General features: G+C 41.4%; 1 protein-coding gene across 2 annotated transcripts in view; it reads left to right on the top strand.

The window, feature by feature from the left end:
* The window catches only part of LOC140076857 (interleukin-13 receptor subunit alpha-1-like), a 39,094-nt gene that overhangs the window by 727 nt on the left and 16,402 nt on the right, over positions 1–21,965 (top strand). For both annotated transcript variants that reach the window (XM_072123613.1, XM_072123611.1), the window contains exons 2-4: positions 20,556–20,692; positions 21,360–21,507; positions 21,775–21,895. In XM_072123613.1, the coding sequence (XP_071979714.1) occupies positions 20,591–20,692; positions 21,360–21,507; positions 21,775–21,895 (371 nt within the window). In that variant the 5' untranslated portion in view covers positions 20,556–20,590. The remainder of the gene's footprint in view (positions 1–20,555; positions 20,693–21,359; positions 21,508–21,774; positions 21,896–21,965) is intronic.

The raw sequence follows: 21,965 nt of genomic DNA on the forward strand, positions 1-21,965 counted from the left end.
CTTATAGAGGACTATATACATGTGTACACATGTACAATACACACTTATAGAAGACTATATACATGTGTACACAGGTACAATACACACTTATAGAAGACTATATACATGTGTACACATGTACAATACACACTTATAGAAGACTATATACATGTGTACACAGGTACAATACACACACTTATAGAAGACTATATACATGTGTACACAGGTACAATACACACTTATAGAAGACTATATACATGTGTACACAGGTACAATACACACTTATAGAAGACTATATACATGTGTACACAGGTACAATACACACTTATAGAAGACTATATACATGTGTACACAGGTACAATACACACTTATAGAAGACTATATACATGTGTACACAGGTACAATACACACACTTATAGAAGACTATATACATGTGTACACAGGTACAATACACACACTTATAGAGGACTATATACATGTGTACACATGTACAATACACACACTTATAGAAGACTATATACATGTGTACACAGGTACAATACACACACTTATAGAAGACTATATACATGTGTACACAGGTACAATACACACACTTATAGAAGACTATATACATATGTACACATGTACAATACACACACTTATAGAAGACTATATACATGTGTACACAGGTACAATACACACACTTATAGAAGACTATATACATGTGTACACAGGTACAATACACACTTATAGAGGACTATATATACATGTGTACAAAGGTACAATACACACACTTATAGAGGACTATATACATGTGTACACAGGTACAATACACACTTATAGAGGACTATATATACATGTGTACACAGGTACAATACACACACTTATAGAAGACTATATACATGTGTACACAGGTACAATACACACACTTATAGAAGACTATATACATATGTACACATGTACAATACACACACTTATAGAAGACTATATACATGTGTACACAGGTACAATACACACACTTATAGAAGACTATATACATGTGTACACAGGTACTATACACACTTATAGAAGACTATATACATGTGTACACAGGTACAATACACACACTTATAGAGGACTATATACATGTGTACACAGGTACAATACACACTTATAGAAGACTATATACATGTGTACACAGGTACTATACACACACTTATAGAAGACTATATACATGTGTACACAGGTACTATACACACACTTATAGAAGACTATATACATGTGTACACAGGTACTATACACACTTATAGAAGACTATATATACATGTGTACAAAGGTACAATACACACTTATAGAAGACTATATACATGTACACAGGTACAATACACACTTATAGAGGACTATATACATGTGTACACAGGTACAATACACACACTTATAGAGGACTATATACATGTGTACACAGGTACAATACACACTTATAGAAGACTATATACATGTGTACACAGGTACAATACACACTTATAGAAGACTATATACATGTGTACACAGGTACTATACACACTTATAGAAGACTATATACATGTGTACACAGGTACAATACACACTTATAGAAGACTATATACATGTGTACACTGGTACTATACACACTTATAGAAGACTATATACATGTGTACACAGGTACAATACACACTTATAGAAGACTATATACATGTGTACACAGGTACTATACACACACTTATAGAAGACTATATACATGTGTACACAGGTACTATACACACTTATAGAAGACTATATACATGTGTACACAGGTACAATACACACTTATAGAAGACTATATACATGTGTACACAGGTACAATACACACTTATAGAAGACTATATATACATGTGTATATGTATGTATGGAATATATACATATATACTTATTCATAGGAATGTACTACATACACACTTGGCCCCCACTTTCACACAGTCAGTATTTGACCTGTATGTTGCATTCATAGTTAAAAGCCAAAACCAGAAGTGGGCCCCACACAAGGCAAGGTTTTAATTAGAATATCTGTATCTCTAATATGGCTTGGCTTTGACTTTGTGAATGTGAACTTATACATAATCATGACTTACACATAAGTATACATACACTAGCAGTTATATATAGTGTGTGTATGTACATATATATATACGGTACATACACATTAACGCATAGGTATACATTATACATACACACATGTATACATAGTCATACATACAGAGCAGAACTGTCTTAGTTGCCCATGGCAACCAATCAGAGCTCAACTTTAATTTTCCCACAGCTGTTTATAAAATGAAAGCTGAGCTCTGATTGGTTTCCATGTGCAACTAGAACAGTTTTACCTCAGACACTTCTGATAAATCTCCCCCTGCACACTGTACAAGCACCGGCAGTAAAATGTCTTCCTTTATTGAGACATCTACAGCCGGGCATGTACAGACAGTGGCTAACGCTTATGTTTTTGTTGACGTGTGGCCTACTATTATTAGTAGTTGTTACTGCCAGTGCTGGACTCCTCTGTGACTTCACGGGTGTCAGGCACGAGACTGGCATCCCCCGAGCATGGCCTGGCATAGGCGCAGGTGGACCGCTCTGGGTATTTTATGTTATGTACAAGTAGTTGCTTCATGCTGGTATGTTCTTATCTTTTGTAACGTATTATAACGGATTATATTAAGTCATATACCCGTGGTAGTAGTGCTAAGCTTTCCTCACATATAACTAGTACATTTACTAGGGATTAGATAGATAGAAATCAATGGGGGAGATTTATAATAAACTTCTGAGGTAAAACTGTTCTAGTTGGCCATGGCTTTCAAGCTGTTGTAGTTTCACGCCAAATTGGAGAAACGCAGGTTGCAGACCCCTGCCATAGACAATTGAGGGGGAGATTTATCAGAAGTCTCTTAGAACAGAACTATTCTTGTTGCCAGGGCAACCAATCAGAGCTCAGCTTTAATTTTATAAACGGCTGTGGGAAAATCTAAGCTGAGCTCTGATTGGTTGCCACAAGTAGCAGATCACTGGTTAAAAAAAAAAACATAATGGGGCACCCCAAAAAATGGGGCACCCCAAAAAACAACATACTTCATTAGGAATGATCTTTTTCCCACATGTTCATGCATCTGCTTCTTTCTGGTCACGGGGGTTTCTGTCACATCGCTGGATATGTTATTGTGACTTTTGACTGTATTTTAATACATAGACAACCTAGAGAGGCATTCTTTTGGAAAGTCAGAAATCCCCTTTAACAATAGACAGCAGTATAAGATGTGTAGGTGTTCTGTACTATGTTCTGTGCCAGCAAATACCAAGTGTATGACTCTCACAGGGAAGTGCTGACCATTTATTGTAATCACTCGGTTCATATTTGTTTTTCACTTTTGTGACATTTTCAGTGGACTTTTCCAACAGTTGTGTTGTCCCCAGCAATGTCCACACTGCGCTCCTGACTCCCATATATGTAGAAGAGGTCTCACATGCATATGTGGAGAAAGGGAATCTCCCATCAAAATCAAGCATTGATAAACCAGGGGCTCTTACTCATAGATCCAGGCACTGTGACTGTGGTATCTTCTTATATTTGTTAACCACGGAATCCTTTCTTCTAAATTCAACTTTGAAAAGTATGCTAATGAGCCTGAAGAGCATTAACATGGCTTCTCCATGCATCACAGCTGTTACACTGTGCAGGAGTCTGTCTTCTCCACCCCGTGCTAACTCAGCACTTCTCCCCTCCCTCTGCCAGGTGCACAATGTAAAAGCCTATAAAGCCAAATAGAGGGGCTCTGGTAATGCCCACCAGAGACTTTTGGGGACATTAATCATAGTGGGTCTCAGGTTCGCCTATTTTTGCACCTGGTTTGTTCTTTTTTTTGGCTCCTGATCTATGATGGATCTAGTTCTGCCTTAGTAAATGCACTTTGGATTTGTCTCGTGTCCGATTCATTTGCGCCAAATTTGTCTCAAATTGTTAGATCTCATTTGTGACCAATAATGAAAGGAGACTGAGAAAATGTGACAGAACGTTCAGGGCTTCATCTCTGCACAAAACCGATCATTGTGATGTAACTGCAGGGACTAAAAGTTACAGAGATGTTAAAAAAAAAAAAAATTCTTGCTGAAATGAGTTTTTGCCTTTTTTATTATAATTTACAGTAAATGGAGTCTGATAATATTCTCAGATCTGTACAATAAGACAATAATCACTCCCAGAGATGATCCTATAGACAATGATAGACAAGTCGTTACTGGAGAAATTTAACATTTAAAACTGCTCCGAAGTATTTTCCATGTTGCATACAGGGAATTCTTCATTTTGGAACCTAAAATTTATGTTTTTAGTAATGTAAAGTGATTTTTTTTTTGGAAGTGCACCTGCTCAGAGTAGGTGCATTTTGCGCCTATTTTGCGCCCTTTTAGGCACAAATTAGTGATAGATCCCGTGCAAACATCTGTATAGCAGCCGCTCACTATGTCAGATAAGGCGCAGGGACTCGAAACCAATAAGTGCCGAACTTTGCTGTGCGCCAAATTAACGAGATGCGCCAGATCTTTGCTCTAAAAGACGCTCAAAACAGTCTAATAGACTATGATTAATGTCCCCCTTTGTGTCTTATTAGCATAATGATAAAAGTTATTTTAGAAGGAGGAGAGGAGGATAACAGATATAAGAATATTACTGCAGTCATGATGCCTGGATCTATGGATTAGTGTCCCTGGTTTATTATACTTGATTTTGAGAGCTGAGTATGAGCTCTTTATAAAGTATAAGGTAAGCCATGTATAAAGAAATCTGTATTCCTAAACAACCCCTTTAAATAAATACTGTACATAAATGACTAACATGGCAGGAGATCCCCTCCCATCTACATTACTCATCTTTCCAGGAACTTTACTGCTAGTCTGAGGTCGTCATTACAAGCTGCTGCATCTATCACGGATAAAGACATTTTCATTAAAAAGTTATCTTGGGTTTGTCCCTGTAGATCAGTGATTTTCAACTTGTGTGCCATGGTTGAGTGTGCCGCGGGGAAAATTCCCCGAACTATGGTGCCCCTGTGTAATGCTGCCGCCGCGCCCCCGTGTTTCTGCCCCATACTTACCTACAAGCCCCGCGTCGCCGATCCGGCCATCTTCTGTAGCTCCTGCACCGCGCGCCCCATGTCACGTGACTGACGCGACCTGACGTCAGGTTGCGTAAGTCACGTGACCAGAGGCGCGCGGTGCAGGAGCTACAGAAGATGGGCGGATCGCCGACGCGGGGTGGGCGGATCGCCATTAGGAGTGAAGGTACGCGGAAGAAGACATCAAGGGGGTAAGTATATAAGGTTATTATTTGTATAGGGAAGGCAGCTAGGGTCTTTTTTATTAGTAAAGGGGGGCCTCTAGGGCCTTTTAATTAGTAAGGGGGGGGGGCCTCTAGGGCCTTTTAATTAGTAAAGGGGGGGGGGGCTCTAGGGCCTTTTAATTAGTAAAGGGGGGGCCTCTAGGGCCTTTTAATTAGTAAAGGGGGGCCTCTAGGGCCTTTTAATTAGTAAAGGGAGGCCGCTAGAGTTACGACTAAATTCTTGTCGATCAGATGAGTGCCGGCATATGCCACCCCACTATGGTTGTAGTCTCACTTCTATGACAGCAGCACCTGGAGTGCGGCTTATACTAGGTGAGAAGACTCTCTTCTGTGGGAGTTGTATCATAAGTTGATATTTTGCTCTAAAATGGTCATACAAATGAAATTGTCTGACTGCGATTTTTGTATTTTACTTTCTTTGGTAAAAATGAAGAAAAAAGTTTTGAAAAATAGTTTAGATAAAAAAATAAATAAATGGGCACTTCTAGCTCTTCTATAGCACATACCACTTCTTCTGTACTGTGGTTACACAATATGACGCGACAGCCGCTGGTGCTAGACGCTACACCTACTGATAAGATACTTTCTTGTAATGTGATAGACCACAAGTTACACTCAGAACATGTATAACATACCGTATATACTCGAGTATAAGCCGACCCAAGCCGAGGCCCCTAATTTTACCATAAAAACCTGGGAAATCCTATTGACTCGAGTATAAGCTGAGGGTGGGAAATGCATTGGTCACAGCCTCCCTAGTATATAGCCTGCCAGACCCTGCCCCATAGTATATAGCCAGCACCTGCCCCCCCAGTATGTAGCCTGCCAGCCCATATCTGCCAGTATATAGCCAGCAGCGGGGGAAGCCAGAAAGGTGAGTTTTGAGATATATTTTTTTTTTACTCAAGTATAAGCCGAGTTTGGGTTTTCAGCATATTTTTTGTGCTGAAAAACTAGGCTTATACTCGAGTATATATGGTGAATAGTTTTAAAGTTAAAATAGGTGCAAATAATATTGATCGATAGATAAACCAAGAGGCTTCACTTTACATATCAAGAAATCGGAGCAGACCTATTACTAGATGTATATTGGTAAATTACCTAATATGCTGCCCCCCCCCACACTTACACACACATTACAAAAACATGAGGTAAAGTGGCCAAACCCCTTAACCACCCGCAGGTCCTTATTGACCGGAGGTTATTTCTGGCACTCCTATACAGTTGAATGGAGCGGCGGGGGACCTGCATGTCCGGCTGCTGTTCCCACTAATGAGGTCCCCATTCTATGGTTTGCTGGAAGATCGTTCCTTTGATTGGCCGTGGTTTCGGACCCTCACCAAGTCATCTTGCTAATGCCTATCCTGTTTATAAGGGAATCACCCCTTTTTAAGTCTAGCAACTTACATGTTTACACATCCCATCCACAGGCTGCAAGAAAAGTTATTGGCCCAGGAAAGTTATTGGCCCACATTTATTAAAGTGTTTGCCCCAGTTTTCAGTCTGACTTTGCGGAGGAAAAGAACATGTAAATAGCTCGAGCCAGTTTTGTGTCGCGGCTGCACTGTTTCCACCACGGCACTAAATTCTGCACCTAAAGGGGCATTCCGCTGCCGATTCGGACCGTGCGCCACATTTATTACAGCCACTTGACAGAATTGTGTTACGCGCTCTGGGGCAGATTTATCAAGCTGTCTGAAAGTCAGAGTATTTCTAGTTGCCCATGGCAACCAATCACAGCTCAGCTTTCATTTTACCAGTGCTCATGAATATTTTAAAGGGGAGCTGTGATTGCTTGCCATGGGCAACTAGAAATATTCTGACTTTCAGACATCTTGATAAATCTATGTCCCTCTATGTCAAAAGTGCACCAAAAAGTTGGTGCAGACTTGCCGAGCAGTGCAGGGGGCGCCAGATTAATGAAGGGTTTTGCACATATTTTTGATAAATGTGCGCCATTGATTTTGACTCCTCTGGGAAGTGATAGCCTCAGTCTGTTGTCGTTCTCTAACTACATATCTTATGCTATAAATAGGACTAGGTGCCTTGAGGACAAAGCTGGGGAATCTTTCAACATGGGAGCAAAGCCTTACACAGTTGCAGACCTTTAGACACCCCCCATCTATAGCATTTATTGAACCTAACACTGCATTGTGTAATGGGACCTACGGGGAATTCTCTGTTTTTTGCACATGATTGTAAAAGTCATCATTTGAATTTGCTTTCTAGTTTTTTGCCGTTCCGAAACCCCTCTGGGCTGAATGTAAGTTATGTTCACATTTGTGTCACATTAGTACATGAGTCTTTCTTCAATGTCTCACGTTGGAATCTCCCCTGTGGACAAAATAAGGAACTTGCTCTACAACCTGAATCAGGCGCAGGCAGTCCATGGAGCTCTGATTCATCAAAGGGAACCTGTCACCGGGCACAGTGGGGTAACTAGAAGCTGATGGGCCGCAGTGCAAAGTCTGTGTCAGGCCCCCGACTATAATGTATGGTGTATAGTACTAGTCTTCTCATATGGGAAAGTGACACCATAAGGGCCCCCTAAACCTCTTGGGCCCGGGTGCGATTTCAACCTCTGTACCCCCTCAAGTTATGCCCCGACCAGGCAAATCGATATAACCCCTGCAGATCGCGGAGGCGCCCCAGTGGCTCTGTCAGATTAATGGAGAAGACGGCCACGGATCACCGTTCTGCTCCATTAATCTCTATGGGGCTGAGGGAGATCGATCTGCAAGTAAGGCCCCATCCCGTGCATAGGGCCTAACTTTTCTTTGTGGGAAAACCCCTTCAAGTCCCACACTTATGACATTGCTTTCTGACAAGCTCCCTGGGTGTAGGAGTGTAGTGAGTGACACTGATCATTTCCGTGTCCATGCCACGTGGCTTCTTTTTGTGCGCATTCCTTTTTTTTCTTATTATCTGGAAGAAATGACTCTTCAAATCCACAAGATTGCAAAGTGTCTTTAGCTGTCACTTGCCTCTGGAAGATCCAAAGATCACACAATTGACCTTGGTGTTAGTGCTCAATATGACATGACCCAATGTAATTGCTTCACAACATAATCTGCTGGCAGGAAAAGGCAGGTAACCCCAGAGGCGAAGATTTCACCTGGGCTTCTGAGAAACGCTGATCATAAAAGGAATCTCTTACGTGGGAAATGCAGTTCAACCTGCATACAGGAGGATCTCAGCACATTGGGGGTCATTTACTAAGGGCCCGAATCGCTCTTTTTTGTCCTGTTTCCCGAAAATTAGAGGTTTGCGGCGAATTGCCCCGGGTTTTTGGCGCACATGCATGCGACGGAAATCGGGGGGCATGGCCAGGATATTAGGGTAAACTCCGGTGGACTTCAGCGCAGCAGCGACACCTGGTGGACATTGGGCACACTACCTCAATGAGTCGCCGGAAGACCCAAATCCTCGACTGAGAACGCGCCGCTGGATCACAACAGGACCGGGTAAGTAAATGTGCCCCATTGTATATAGTGTCCTTTCTGCAGGCAGCATGTTATAGAGCAGGAGGAGGTGAGCACATTGTACATAGTGTCCTATCTGCAAAAAGCATATTACAGGGTAAGAGGAGGTGAGCATATTGTATACACTGTCCCATCTGCAGGCAGCATATTATAGAGCAGGATAAGCTGAGAAGATTCGCCCACATTAAAGGCTGTGCGCCAGTTTTCTGTCAGACTCTGCCTGTTCTTTTCAGGGCTAACTGCTTGCACAAGTTTTTAAGACACATTTCTGGTGCACACAACACTTTCAGGGAGCACCAGATTCATAAAGAACAGGCGCTAGAAATCATGAATCAGATGCAGTTTGAACCATTCTTATTAAATGTGCTCCACTGTCTTATCTGCAGGCAGCATGTTATAGAGCAGGAGGAGCTGAGCAGATTGTACATAGTGTCCTATCTGCAGGCAGCATTTTATAGAGCAGGAGGAGCTGAGCAGATTATACATAGTGTCCTATCTGCAGGCAGCATTTTATAGAGCAGGAGGAGCTGAGCAGATTGTACATAGTGTCCTATCTGCAGGTAGCATGTTATAGAACAGGAGGAGGTGAGCAGGTTGTACATAGTGTCCTATCTGCAGGCAGCATGTTATAGAGCAGGAGTAGTTGCACAGATTGTACATAGTGTCCTATCTGCATGCAGCATGTTATAGAGCAGGAGGAGCTGAGCAGATTGTACATAGTGTCCTATCTCAGGCAGCATGTTATAGAGCAGGAGGATCTGAGCAGGTTGTACATAGTGTCCTATCTGCAGGCAGCATGTTATAGAGCAGGAGGAGCCGAGCAAATTGTACATAGTATATTATCTGTAAGCAGCATGTTATATAGCAGGAGGAGCTGAGTGGATTATACACAGGGGCACATTTACTAATGTCACACATGGCGTTTTTAGGCCGTTTTTGGGCAGCATAGTATAGAGCAGGAGGAGCTGAGCAGCTTTTACATAGTGTCCTATCTGCAGGCAACATGTTATAGAGCAGGATCCCATTCAAATAGTAAATGTGAAATCCAGTCACACTGATGCGATATTTGAGATCCTTGATTTATTGTAGGTATAGCAAACAAATATGCAAAATTGTGTGACGTTTCAGTCATAACCGGACCTTCAAAGGTATAGATATGAGGTAATATATGCAGGTTGCGAGTATCTTTTTATATTTACTTTTTTGACAACTGTATTCAAATATTTATGGAATGCAAAATACTGTAGTGAAAAAGTGGTGATTTGGACATTTGGGTGTTATTTTTCATTACAAGCCGGGGAATAACTGTTATTAAATTTTCATAGATCAGGCTTTTTAGGATGTGGGGATACATAACATGTTTATTACTTCATTTATTTGTTTGTTAATTTATTTATGAGTTTTGGGGAAAGTGGGGTGATTTGAATATTTGGGGTTTTTTTTCAGTTTTTTTCTAATGATTTCTGGCCCCCTGTGGTTTTTGAACCCGGGAGTACTTGATTTGTGAATCCTCTCTATACACCCTACACACACTCCACCAGCGGCCATGGTATATTTACATTTGCCGGTCATGAAAAGATTAAAGAAAATCTCCCATCGAAATCCATCATGATTAACCAGGGACACTTACTCATAGATCCAGGCACCGTGACTGTGGAAATCTACATGTATTTGTTATGCATGGCGTCTTCCTTCTGAAATCAACTTTATAAAATTATGCTAATGATCCAGATTTGGGGCTGGGGATGTTTCCAGAGCCGCTCTGTGCTGCAGCTTCACAGGCTGTTGTACTGCACCAGGGCACTTCATCCTTTCAACTGTTTGAGATTACAGCCGGACGAGGGGGGGGGGGTTGCAGGGGAAAGGTGAGACAGAGTAACAGCGCTCCTCAGAGGGTCATTAGCATAATTGTACAAGTTGATTATATAGAAGGAAGGAGGCCATGGATAACAAATATCAGAAGATTACCACAGTCACAGTGCCTGGATCTATGAGTAATGTCCCTGGTTTTTCATGATACATTTCAATGGTAGATTTTCTTTAAAGGGGTTGTATCAAGTTTACAGGTTATCCTCTACAAACGGGATAGGACAAGCTGATCAGTGAGGGTCTGACTACAGGGACCTTCCACAAAGTCTTCCAGCACAACAGTCCATGCAATAGTATGCCATTGTCCGAGGTTGCCCAGCATACTACTCAGTTATCTCCGGTACTACCATTCACTACCAAAGATAGCCAAGATGCAAAATCCATATTTTTTAAACCATACCGTATACTACTGTATATACACAAGTATATACGGTACCTATAAATCCAGATTCGTGCTCATCTCGTCCTTCAGCTTTCTCACAAGATAATTCCATAGATAAGTTATACAAGTATGAACAGAGACCGAGCAAGTGAAATGCACATTTCCATGTCACAGGTCATTATGCCTCAGCAATAATATGCAGACACCACCTGCCTTGCACAAAATACCTGTTTATCAAAACTATCCCTGTGCATTTATAATTGGGTTACAAGAAGCAGCAGGTGGACTTTCTTTTTCTGAAATTATGTGAATTGTTTGCAAAAAAAAGTCAAAATTTATAGTATAGTGGATGGTTCTCATAATCATTTTCTAGAAGACCATTTCTTGCACCTGAAAACTTTGACAGGTTGTAGCCAAAAATCAGGAACTCCCATAATGCACCAGTTATTAGGACAAGTTCTGACCTTAGCCGAGGTTAGATTATTTCACGACCTTTAAGGAAATCAAAATACCAAGAATGGGACATTACTCGTAGATCCAGGCACGGTGACTGTGGTAATCTTCTGTGTTATCCATGGCCCCCTTCCTTCTCAAATCATCTTTTAAAATGATGCTGAGCCCGGGGGACTACCCTAGCTCCTCCGTGATCTGGCTTTACAGCCTCTCCTATGCTCCCTTAAAGGGATTTTCACATTTCAGCAAATTAATGTCATTGTTTTGATGATAAAAAGTTATACGACTTTCCAATATACTTTCTGTATCAATTCCTCATGGTTTTCTAGATCTCTGCTTGCTGTCATTCCATAGAAAGCTTCTGCGTTTACATAGAGTGGACAGAAATCTGACCATGGTCACACAGGTGCATGGCTCATTATATCACACGGCTCTGATTACTAAATGATATTACGAGCCGTGCACCTGTGTGACCATGGTCAGATTTCTGTCCACTGGAAGTAAACGCAGAAGCTTTCTATGGAATGACAGCAAGCAGAGATCTAGAAAACCATGAGGAATTGATACAGAAAGTATATTGGAAAGTCGTATAACTTTTTATCATCAAAACAATGACATTAATTTGCGGAGCAGGAGGGGTGGGTGAGACAGTGTAACAGCCTGTAAAGCCAGATCACAGAAGGGCCAGGCTAACCACTCTGGCTCATTAGCATCATTAGCATCATTTTAAAAGTTGATTTCAGAAGAAAGGAGGTTGTGTATAACAAATAGTGCTCAGTCCTCGAACACTGGACCGTGTGGAGACAAGACTTTACAGACAAAAAACTGTTCTGGTGATGGGACTCTTAGCATCAAAGGATGTAAGGAATCCCTGCTTCCTCGCAAAGCAATTCCAAACTGTATTCATGTTTTCCGTTTGGTGTGGGAGATGGGGATCCTGTGCATCATAGATCACTATATATAGTTTTCCTGGCATTTACGCTGAATGTATGAAAAAATGTGATAATTAGAGGATTTGAGTGAGGATCGTCTTCTGTACTAAACAAAGACATCATCAGACAACTATACAGAGTACTTTATGAAGCTTGTTGTAAGGAATCCTACATCAAATCTTATACTTTGACTCTGGTTTGAAATCACAAAATCTCTTTATGTCTTTGCCTAGAAGATCCGATGTTGTCATCAGGACCTACGCTGGTGTTGCAGTGTAATAGATGTACAGTCAGTAATGATGAGTGGCACCACAATATTTGGGTCCCTGGACACAAACATGGACTTCAGCAAGAAGTCAATGGGGCAGATTTACTTACCCCGTCCAGTCACGATCCAGCGGCGCATTCTCTGTGGAGGATTCGGGTCTTCCGGTGATTCACTAAGGTAGTGCGCCCGATGTCCACTAGGTGTCGCTGCTGCGCTGAAGTCCGTCGGAGTTCACTGGAGTTCACCAAGCTACCCTGGGTGCAGGTAGGTGCGTGTCAAGCGACACTTTTTAAAAAAAAAAAACTACTGCGGTTTTTCCGAATCCGTCGGGTTTTGTTGCGGCCACACCCCCCGATTTCCATCGCGTGCGCCAAAAAAACGGGGCAATTCAGGGAAAATCGGTGCAAAGCGGTAAAATTCAGGTAACCCGACGGAAAAACGCGATTCAGGCCCTTAGTAAATGACCCCCAATGTTCGAGTTCAGCATTCAGCCAAAAGCTCATCGCTAACACCTGCGATACGTGCTGGTCACAGCTAAGCCAACGCATGCGCCCCATGATGTCATGTGGAGTGGTAAGAATGGCAGCACCCATCTCTTGCTGCTGGGAGCTTTGCCTGCTGCCTGTAAGGCAGAACACAGTGTTAACCAGAAGACCCAGTTTAACCCCTTAAGGACGCAGGGTTTTTCGGCTCATTTCTCACTCTCCAACTTCAAAAATCCATAACTTTTTCATTTTTACGTGTACAGGCCTGTGTGAGGGCTTATTTTGTGCGTAACAAATTTTACTTTCCCGTGATGTTATTTATTTTAACATTCCGTGTACTGCGAAGCTGAAAAAAAATTCCGCACGTGCGTCACGTTCTTGTGGGCTCAGTTTTTACGACTTTCACTCTTCGCTCCAAATAACACGCCTACTTTATTCTTTGGTTCGGTGCGATCGCGGTGATACCAAATTTATATAGGTTTTATTGTGTTTTAATACATTTTCAAAAATTAAACGAATGTGTACAAAAAAAAATTTTTTTCGCCATCTTCTGACGCTAATAACTTTTTCATACTTTGGCGCACGGAGATGTCTGAGGGGTCATTTTTTGCGAAATGAGGCGACGTTTTCATTGCTACCATTTTGAGGTCTGTGCGACATTTTGATCATTTTTTATTTCATTTTTTATGTTATGTAAAAAGGTGTAAAAGTCGCATTTCGGACATTTGGGCGCCATTTCCCGCCTCGGAGGTCACCGCAGCCCGTAACCGTTTTTATATTTTCATAGATCGGGCTTTTTGGGACGCGGCGATACCTAATGTGTTTGTGATTTTTACTATTTATTATGTTTTATATCCGTTCTAGGGAAAGGGGGGTGATTTGAACTTTTAATATTTTATTATTTTTTAAACTTTTTTTTTTCACTATTTTTTAGACCATCTAGGGTACATTAACCCTAGATAGTCAGATCGCTCCTACCATATACTGCAATACTACAGTATTGTAATATATGGCATTTTTGCAGGTCATACATTACAATGAGCCACTGGCTCATTGTAACGAACATGCATAAGCCATGTAGCCTCGTGTCAAAAGAAGACCCGAGGCTACCATGGCAACCGATCGCCGCCCCCCGATGACGTTCGGGGGCGCGGCGATCGGAAGAAAGATGGCGACTTTGCCGGCGGCGTTGAGAGGGTTAATAGCCGCGATCGGTGCAAGCACCGACCGCGGTTATTAGCGGTGGGGGTTTTCTGCAAAATGCAAAAACCCCCACCTTTGTATGAAGAGGACTCAGCCCGTGAGCCCTCTTCATACACTCCTTATACCTCTGCACCGTAGAGCTACGGCGCAGAGCGTTAAGGGGTTAAAGGGTTCAATCCCCTAGTGATGTTTACACAATAAAGATCATTTTTAACCCCTTACTTTACAATTTTACTCAGTTTTATTGTGGTTTTAGCTCCTATCAGTCACTAAGCGGCTCAGTGTAAAATTCCAGAGTGTGGGCTGGGGCTCTCTAAGCAGACACGTCATGATCCGTCTAGTGCTGTGAGTTGCTGTGTGCTCAACATGTGTTTAGATGATCAGGATACAAGGTTTATATACACATTTATTTTGCTTCTGAACATTGCACTAGTATCTGACACATAGAAAGAGACATGAGACAGGTCAGAGATGATAAGATCCATACGATGCATATAACATTCTCAGCATACTACATCTTGGCTACACACGCTGTCAGATCTGATGTGCCTCCCTTCCCCTCTCCTGGATAAAGATCTTATCTGCCTGTCCCTTGTAGCTCTACTCTCCTCACAATGTGATATGTTGTTTGCCGGCAGGAAGTCTGTGTGTGTGTGTGAGCTCATCCTTGAATGCAAGATTGTATACACCCGGACTAATAGAGACAGGTTGGAATTATATCTGTGAAATGCTGTATTTTTGTTAATAACGGTGAATTAGAGAATGTGTTATAAGTATATTTAAGAATCTCTGTGTGTATACTCCTTTAAAAGCCGCTGGGAAAACCCTGGTGGGCTTTTTAAGAGGTTTAACATTAACCAGGGTGTTCAGGTCCAGGTACATGAATCCAGATTTGGACAAACCCCCAGGACCTCAATGCCCCTGGGTCCGCTCATCATTAGCAGTCAGGAGATGTCATGTTTTAGACCCTTCCCTGGGAAGAATCATGTCACTAGTAAAAATGAATGACTGTTTACTAGCTGTGTTCTATCTATCTGTTTCATCTGTGAATCCAAAGTGCAAAATAATCATAACTATACAGTATCTCCAGGGGAAATGGAACGTTTTTTTACAGTTGCAAAACGTCCATTGAATGGATATTAAGGCGTCGTCCTCTGAAATCTCTATCAGATTGGCTGAGCCAGGTTTTCTGCTGCAGACCAAACGACCCTATCGGACAAAAGGCGCATAAAGGGGTTTTCCACTTTCAGAAAATAATTGATATTGATAATTAACCCCTTAAGGAAGCAGCCACTTTTTGACTTAAAGGGGTATTCCCATCTGGGCATTCACATTTTATTAAATTCATTTGCCATATGCAAACATTTCTTCAATTGGATGTTATTAAAAAAAATGTTCCTGTGTGAAGATAATTTCTCATAAATGTAGCCATGTTGTCCCTTAGAAACGAGATAGCTTCCTTGGATACGACCACCTCACATTTTGGCAGCGGTGGCCAGACATGCACTATTGAGCCCTGCCTGACCACATGGATTCAGCGTTCATTATCACAGGACGGCTGTGGGACCTGGAGTAACTCCTGGACATTTAATATGTAGAAACCTTTTGTTTCCTTGTGCAATCACTCCGGGAGAGGTGGCCGTATCCAAGGACACAGTCTTGTTTCTAAGGGACTGTATGACTACATTTATGAGAACTTATCTTCACCCAATTTTTTTTTTATAACATCTAATTGAAGAAATGTTTATATATGGCAGATTAATGAAACTGAATGTGAATGCCCAGACGAGAACACCACTTTAAGGCTCAGCCCAATTTTTTGTATTCTGACTTGCGTGGCATTATATGTTTATAACTTTTGAACACTAACTTCTCAAAGTGATTTGAGATTTTTTTTCATCACATGTTTTACTTCACGTTAGTGGTAAATTTTGGCTGATAAGTTTTGCTTTAATTTATAAAAAAAAGTTTGAAATGATCTGTATTCAGAAAGATAGTTTTACCACCCAAATTACTACTAAATATCATTTCCCTTATGTCTGCTTTATTTTTTTCAGTTTTTTGATGTCCTGCAGCTTACTAATCGAACCTTGGGTTTCAGTATTTTCAAGGAGATTTCAGAATTGACTTTTTTGGGGATCATTATTGTTTGAAGAGTTTTGAAATATCTAATATTAGAAACCCCCTATATATTACTTCATTTTAAAATCTGCACCCCTCAAACTATCAGAAACAGATTTTAGGAAGATTAACCTTTTGAGATCTTCATGGGTGTTACACGGGAATGTCAGCGTTAGATAGAGTTAAGGAGTTATACAATTTTCCAATATTGATAGAGAACGTATCAATCTATTGGAAGCTTCAATGTTTTCTTCGGTGGCTTGTTATATCAGAGTAATCAGAGCTGTGTGTTATAATGAGCCATGCACCTGTGTGACATCACATGACCAGGGACCGGTTATTATCTGCAGGAGGTAGCAATGAAACTTCCTGTAGAATAATAGCAACACTAGCAGCAGTCGCGATAACGCTTCTACACACGTCAGCGTATAAATATGGTGATTTTCATGTTTGTATGTGGCTGGCAGCGGTACAGGGAGGGACTTCCGGCTGACTGTCCGGCCTCTCCCAGGGGGCTCTCTATGCCTGGCGCCGAAAGACCGGTAAAATATGGAGGAGCCGAGCGACTGGTGGGGGAGAAGGGTTGGGATTTGTTCTGAGGTGTAGACTGGCAGCCTGTTCCTGGTCCTGTTGGGGGCGCTGTGCTCCTGAGTATTCCAGCCATGTCAATCATCACCACAGCCTGCAGCCTCACGTCTGCTCTGCCCCCGTCCTATAACAGTGTGTGCTCGTGAACAGAGCCATTACCAGGATCAAGCTGTCTATGTGACAGCCCGATCCTGTACTGTGACAGGGGGTGGATATTATCAGTCCCCTGTTACACCTTCCCCTGTATGCAGTAAGAGGCATGCTGGGAAAATTCTATGTGCATCCTCTCTGCATGTCTCTGTCTAAAGATCACTGATAACAGTGATCCAATGGACTGTTACCATTAGATCACTGTTATCTCTGATCTACCGTATATACTCATGTATAAGCCAAGTCTTTCAGCACAAAAAATGTGCTGAAAATCCTCAACTCGGCTTATACACGAGTCAATAGGCAGCCCAGCACTTAAAAAAAAAAAATAATAAACGTATATACTCACCCTCCGGTGGCCCCGATGTCCACGCTGCTCCCCCGATGTCCGCGCGGGTTCTCTTCTGTCTTCTATCTTCCTCTGTCCTCTGTCTTCTGTCTTCCGCAGGGCGCCGCCATGTTCTTCTCCGGCCGTCGCATAGTATGACGTCAGCAGCGGCCGCGTCATACTATGCACCTGCCGCCCGGGCCCTGCGGAGGACAGAAGACAGAGAGACAGAGAAGAAGAAGATAGAAGACAGAGGAAGATAGAAGACAGAAGAGGACCCGTGCGGACATCGGGTGAGCAGTGCGGACATCGGGGCCACCGGAGGGTGAGTATATAAGTTTATTTTTTTTTGTTAGTGCTCGGCAGGCTGTATACCTAAGGGGGCAGGCTGGGCTGGCTGTATACCTAAGGGGGCAGGCTGGGCTGGCTGTATACCTAAGGGGGCAGGCTGGGCTGGCTGTATACCTAAGGGGGCAGGCTGGGCTGGCTGTATACTTAATGGGGCAGGCTGGGCTGACTGTATACTTAAGGGGGCAGGCTGGGCTGACTGTATACTTAAGGGGGCAGGCTGGGCTGACTGTATACTTAAGGGGGCAGGCTGTATACTTAAGGGGCAGGCTGGGCTGGCTGTATACTACTGGGGGCAGGCTGGGCTGGCTGTATACTAATGGGGGCAGGCTGGGCTGGCTGTATACTTCTGGGGGCAGGCTGGGCTGGCTGTATACTACTGGGGGCAGGCTGGGCTGGCTGTATACTACTGGGGGCAGGCTGGCTATATACTGGGAGGCTGTGACCAATGCATTTCCCACCCTCGGCTTATACTTGAGTCAATAGGTTTTTCCAGTTTTTGGTGGTAAAATTAGGGGTCTCGGCTTATACTCGAGTATATACGGTATATATAAGAAAAATGTGTCCCTGTAAGAAAAAATTGTAATTTCTAGTTACACCCCTGAATCACAGAAAACGGGGTCTGTAACTATTTTCTTGTATTAATAGACATCTATTAACACTTTATACAAGCCTAGGAGTTATATATTTGTATTAATGAGAATTTCATACTCCTCGTCGGCTAAAAATACTCCTCAAAAATGGCGAGAGGAGTATTATTACCCTTCTGGAAAAATGTTAGTGCGACCTGTAAACACAAGATCTAAAAACGTGTCATTGATACAGAAAGTATATTGGAAAATGTTATAACTAAGAATCATTGCAGTGGCAAAGCATTGGACTAGGTGGAGCTTCTGAGAGGTGCTGTGATTCGGCTATGTCCAGAGCATTCCCCAAAGCTAAGAGATAGTAAAGACCACACAGTCATCTACTCCAGGGCTGGTTTGTTTATCCAATGAAACTATATCTTAAAAAAATTTTTTTTTACAAAAAACACATCTGAAAACTGAGCACAGCACTGAGTTGAGAAAGAGAGGAAATAATAAGTGACTGTCACACCTTGCATCACATTTTATTCTCTTGAAACAGTAGAAGGTGTTGAAGGAATAGGATGTGATGCAAGATTAATGTTAACTCTTGTATCACAGTGTATTATGCCTGCCGGTGTACTACTGAGAGGTAATCAGGGCCGGCGTTAGGGGGTGGCAAACTGGGCATTTGTCCAGGACCCCTGCCCTAAAGGGGCCCCCTGCATTTGCCCTTTTGTGGGCTGATGATCTATTGCTTCTTTAATACCTTCCTGTGAAGATTCTTATCTTATCTCCTGTCTATATATCTAGCAGATTTTTGTCTAATTATCTATATATCTTCTATCTCCTATCTATTATCTAGCCATCCATCAATCAATCTTATCCCTCTTTTAATCATATTGATAATAATATTAATAGAACTTTATTTGCTGATGCCAATTTAATTTATCATCAATTATGAAGCCTAAATATTAGTATTTCTGTGTTACCAATATATAACACTTCACTACAACTTGTAACTTTCCGGGAAAAATTAATTTCTAGTTCCTTTGTCTAATATTATGGGCGCACCAGCTTGTAAATTCCCCCACCGATTCTTTCTAGACTGTGTCTACACCATCCTTTATGCATCCCACTAACACTGAGTCATCTGAGTATTTTTGTAGGAACCATCTACTGTATCTATCTCTCAGATCTAGCTATCTACATCTACTTTATATTTCTGCATCTATAACTCTATCCATCATCTATCTATAAATCTATATCATCTTTCATATTTATCTTCTATCATCCATCTCCCTATCATCTGTCTACCTCCTATACAATTCTCCTACGGCCCCATATTACGGATTGTCTTACTATACTACTGTGTGTAACTAGTAGTATAGTATAGTATTTTATAGTAGTAAAATAGTAATAGTTTTACTTTGGGGCCCCACTTTTAGATTTGCCCAGGGCCCCATTTTGTTTAAAACCGGCCCTGGAGGTAATCTATGCAGCTTGGTCTCAAAGGTACGGGGCCAAGCTGTCTTGGCTACCCATTGGCACCCAGGAATTATGTTTTGGGGCCTTAATGGGGTTACTTTAGTTTTATGGTTGCCATAAAACACATATTGGCTGTAAGGGGTTTACTAAACTTTCACTTACTACGGTACATCAGATCTATATCTTATGCTATGAACCTCTATAATATTCAGTGAATTATAGCATCTTATAGTTTTATCCTCACACTATGTGTAGATTTCCTTTTCAGTTTCCTTTACACGTCAGAAAGTCATTGGTGCCAATCAAAGGCAAGGTCTGCATTGAGTTTGTATGTTTTCTCGGTGGTTGTGTAGGTTTCCTTAAGGTGCTCTGGTTTCCACCCATATGTTGAAGGTGTGAAACTAAGCAAAAACTTTAAGATTTTTTAATTTTTACAACATGAGAAGAGAGAAACGGTACATCTACTTCTCTCCAAATTATTGTCTTCGTTTTAAAAACTAAAGGTAACTTTTTTCCCCATTTAAAGGTAATTTTAAGCTTGTGTCTGTAAATTTGTATTTTCTTTTTGGCAGGTCAGCTTTATCCACCAAGCAACATAACATTTGAAATGAAAGACATGTTTTGTCTGTATTGGACATGGACAGCGATACAGAGCACTGAAAACTGCACGTTGTGGTACAAAACCGAGATTTCGTCAATTGGTCATAAGGTAATTCAACCATTTTAGTCTATTCTTAAACTTTATTAGGTGTTTTTGTTCTTAGCTGCTATGCTTAGATTTGAATTTCGAGTCTTTACGGAGTTGTACCATTAATAATATCTATCTCCTATCCACATGTATATGATCGGTGTGGGTCATGGCTGTTGAGTTGAGCTGAATGAGGGAATCCGTTTTCTGTTCTGGACCTTCCATTCTATAAGTCCCTTAGAAGTCAATGGTGCAAAGGATGGTATTTTGCTTGTGTTCCGTTGACTTCTATGGGACTTTGTGTTGACTTACAGGACAGATGAATCATGTAAGTCTAGAGCAGATAATGGGAACTTACTACAATCCTCTGTTTAGCTGATTTTGGGGATTCAAAAGATTTTGATCTTTTGGACCCTTAGGGTATTTAAACCCAAGGGGGTCTGATCAATGATTCAGTACAAATGCAATATTACTGTATTGAAGTGTATTGTACCTTGGAGAGACTATCGACTGTCATTGCAATGGATCACGACCTCCCGATGATACCAATGCATGCTGGTTTTTTAGGTCTTCTAACCCTCCAGAAGAAGGCTCAGACACTGAAACACTCAGGGTGGTTGTTGACACGACCAGGGGGGCAGTATCTAGTTGGTATTTTAAGAGTTCCTTATATTTGTGTATATTTCAGGGGCCTGCTGGGAAAACGACATATTTGCATTATGCAAAGTCTTTGGATAATAGAGTTAATTTAAATGAAAACATCACCTTAAAGATGAACACTCTATGTGACAATAGAACCAGTGAGGTTAAGACATTTACATCCTCGCCGACGTCAGGTGAGAAGTCATTTCTATATATACTGTATCTTTACTATTGGTTTACTAAAGGAAGTTGCCCAACAATGATTTTTGCTCAACACATGTTGTTGTTTTTTTGTTGTTGCTTTGGTTTCTGTTTTTTATTTTCTTCATTTTTATAGATTTATACTATACATTTTTGTTCCTACGCTGTAGTGTGCGAAAATAACGGCTCCTAATTCACACAGTTCAGTGTTTCAGTAAATGTATTACTGTGACATAAACATAGATTGCATTGATTTCCAGGCAACCCAAGAACTATGGTAAGAAATATGACGTGTATTTGGGATTATAAAGAATATGTGAATTGCACATGGCGGCCAGGAGAAGACACCCCACCCAATGTTAATTACATTCTGCGTTATTGGTAGGTCAATAATGTTTTTTGTTTTTTTTTTTAAATTTCTTTATTAATTTTTTATACATTTCATGTTGTA

This window comes from Engystomops pustulosus, chromosome 9, assembly GCF_040894005.1.
Source record: "Engystomops pustulosus chromosome 9, aEngPut4.maternal, whole genome shotgun sequence".
Lineage (NCBI taxonomy): Eukaryota > Metazoa > Chordata > Amphibia > Anura > Leptodactylidae > Engystomops > Engystomops pustulosus.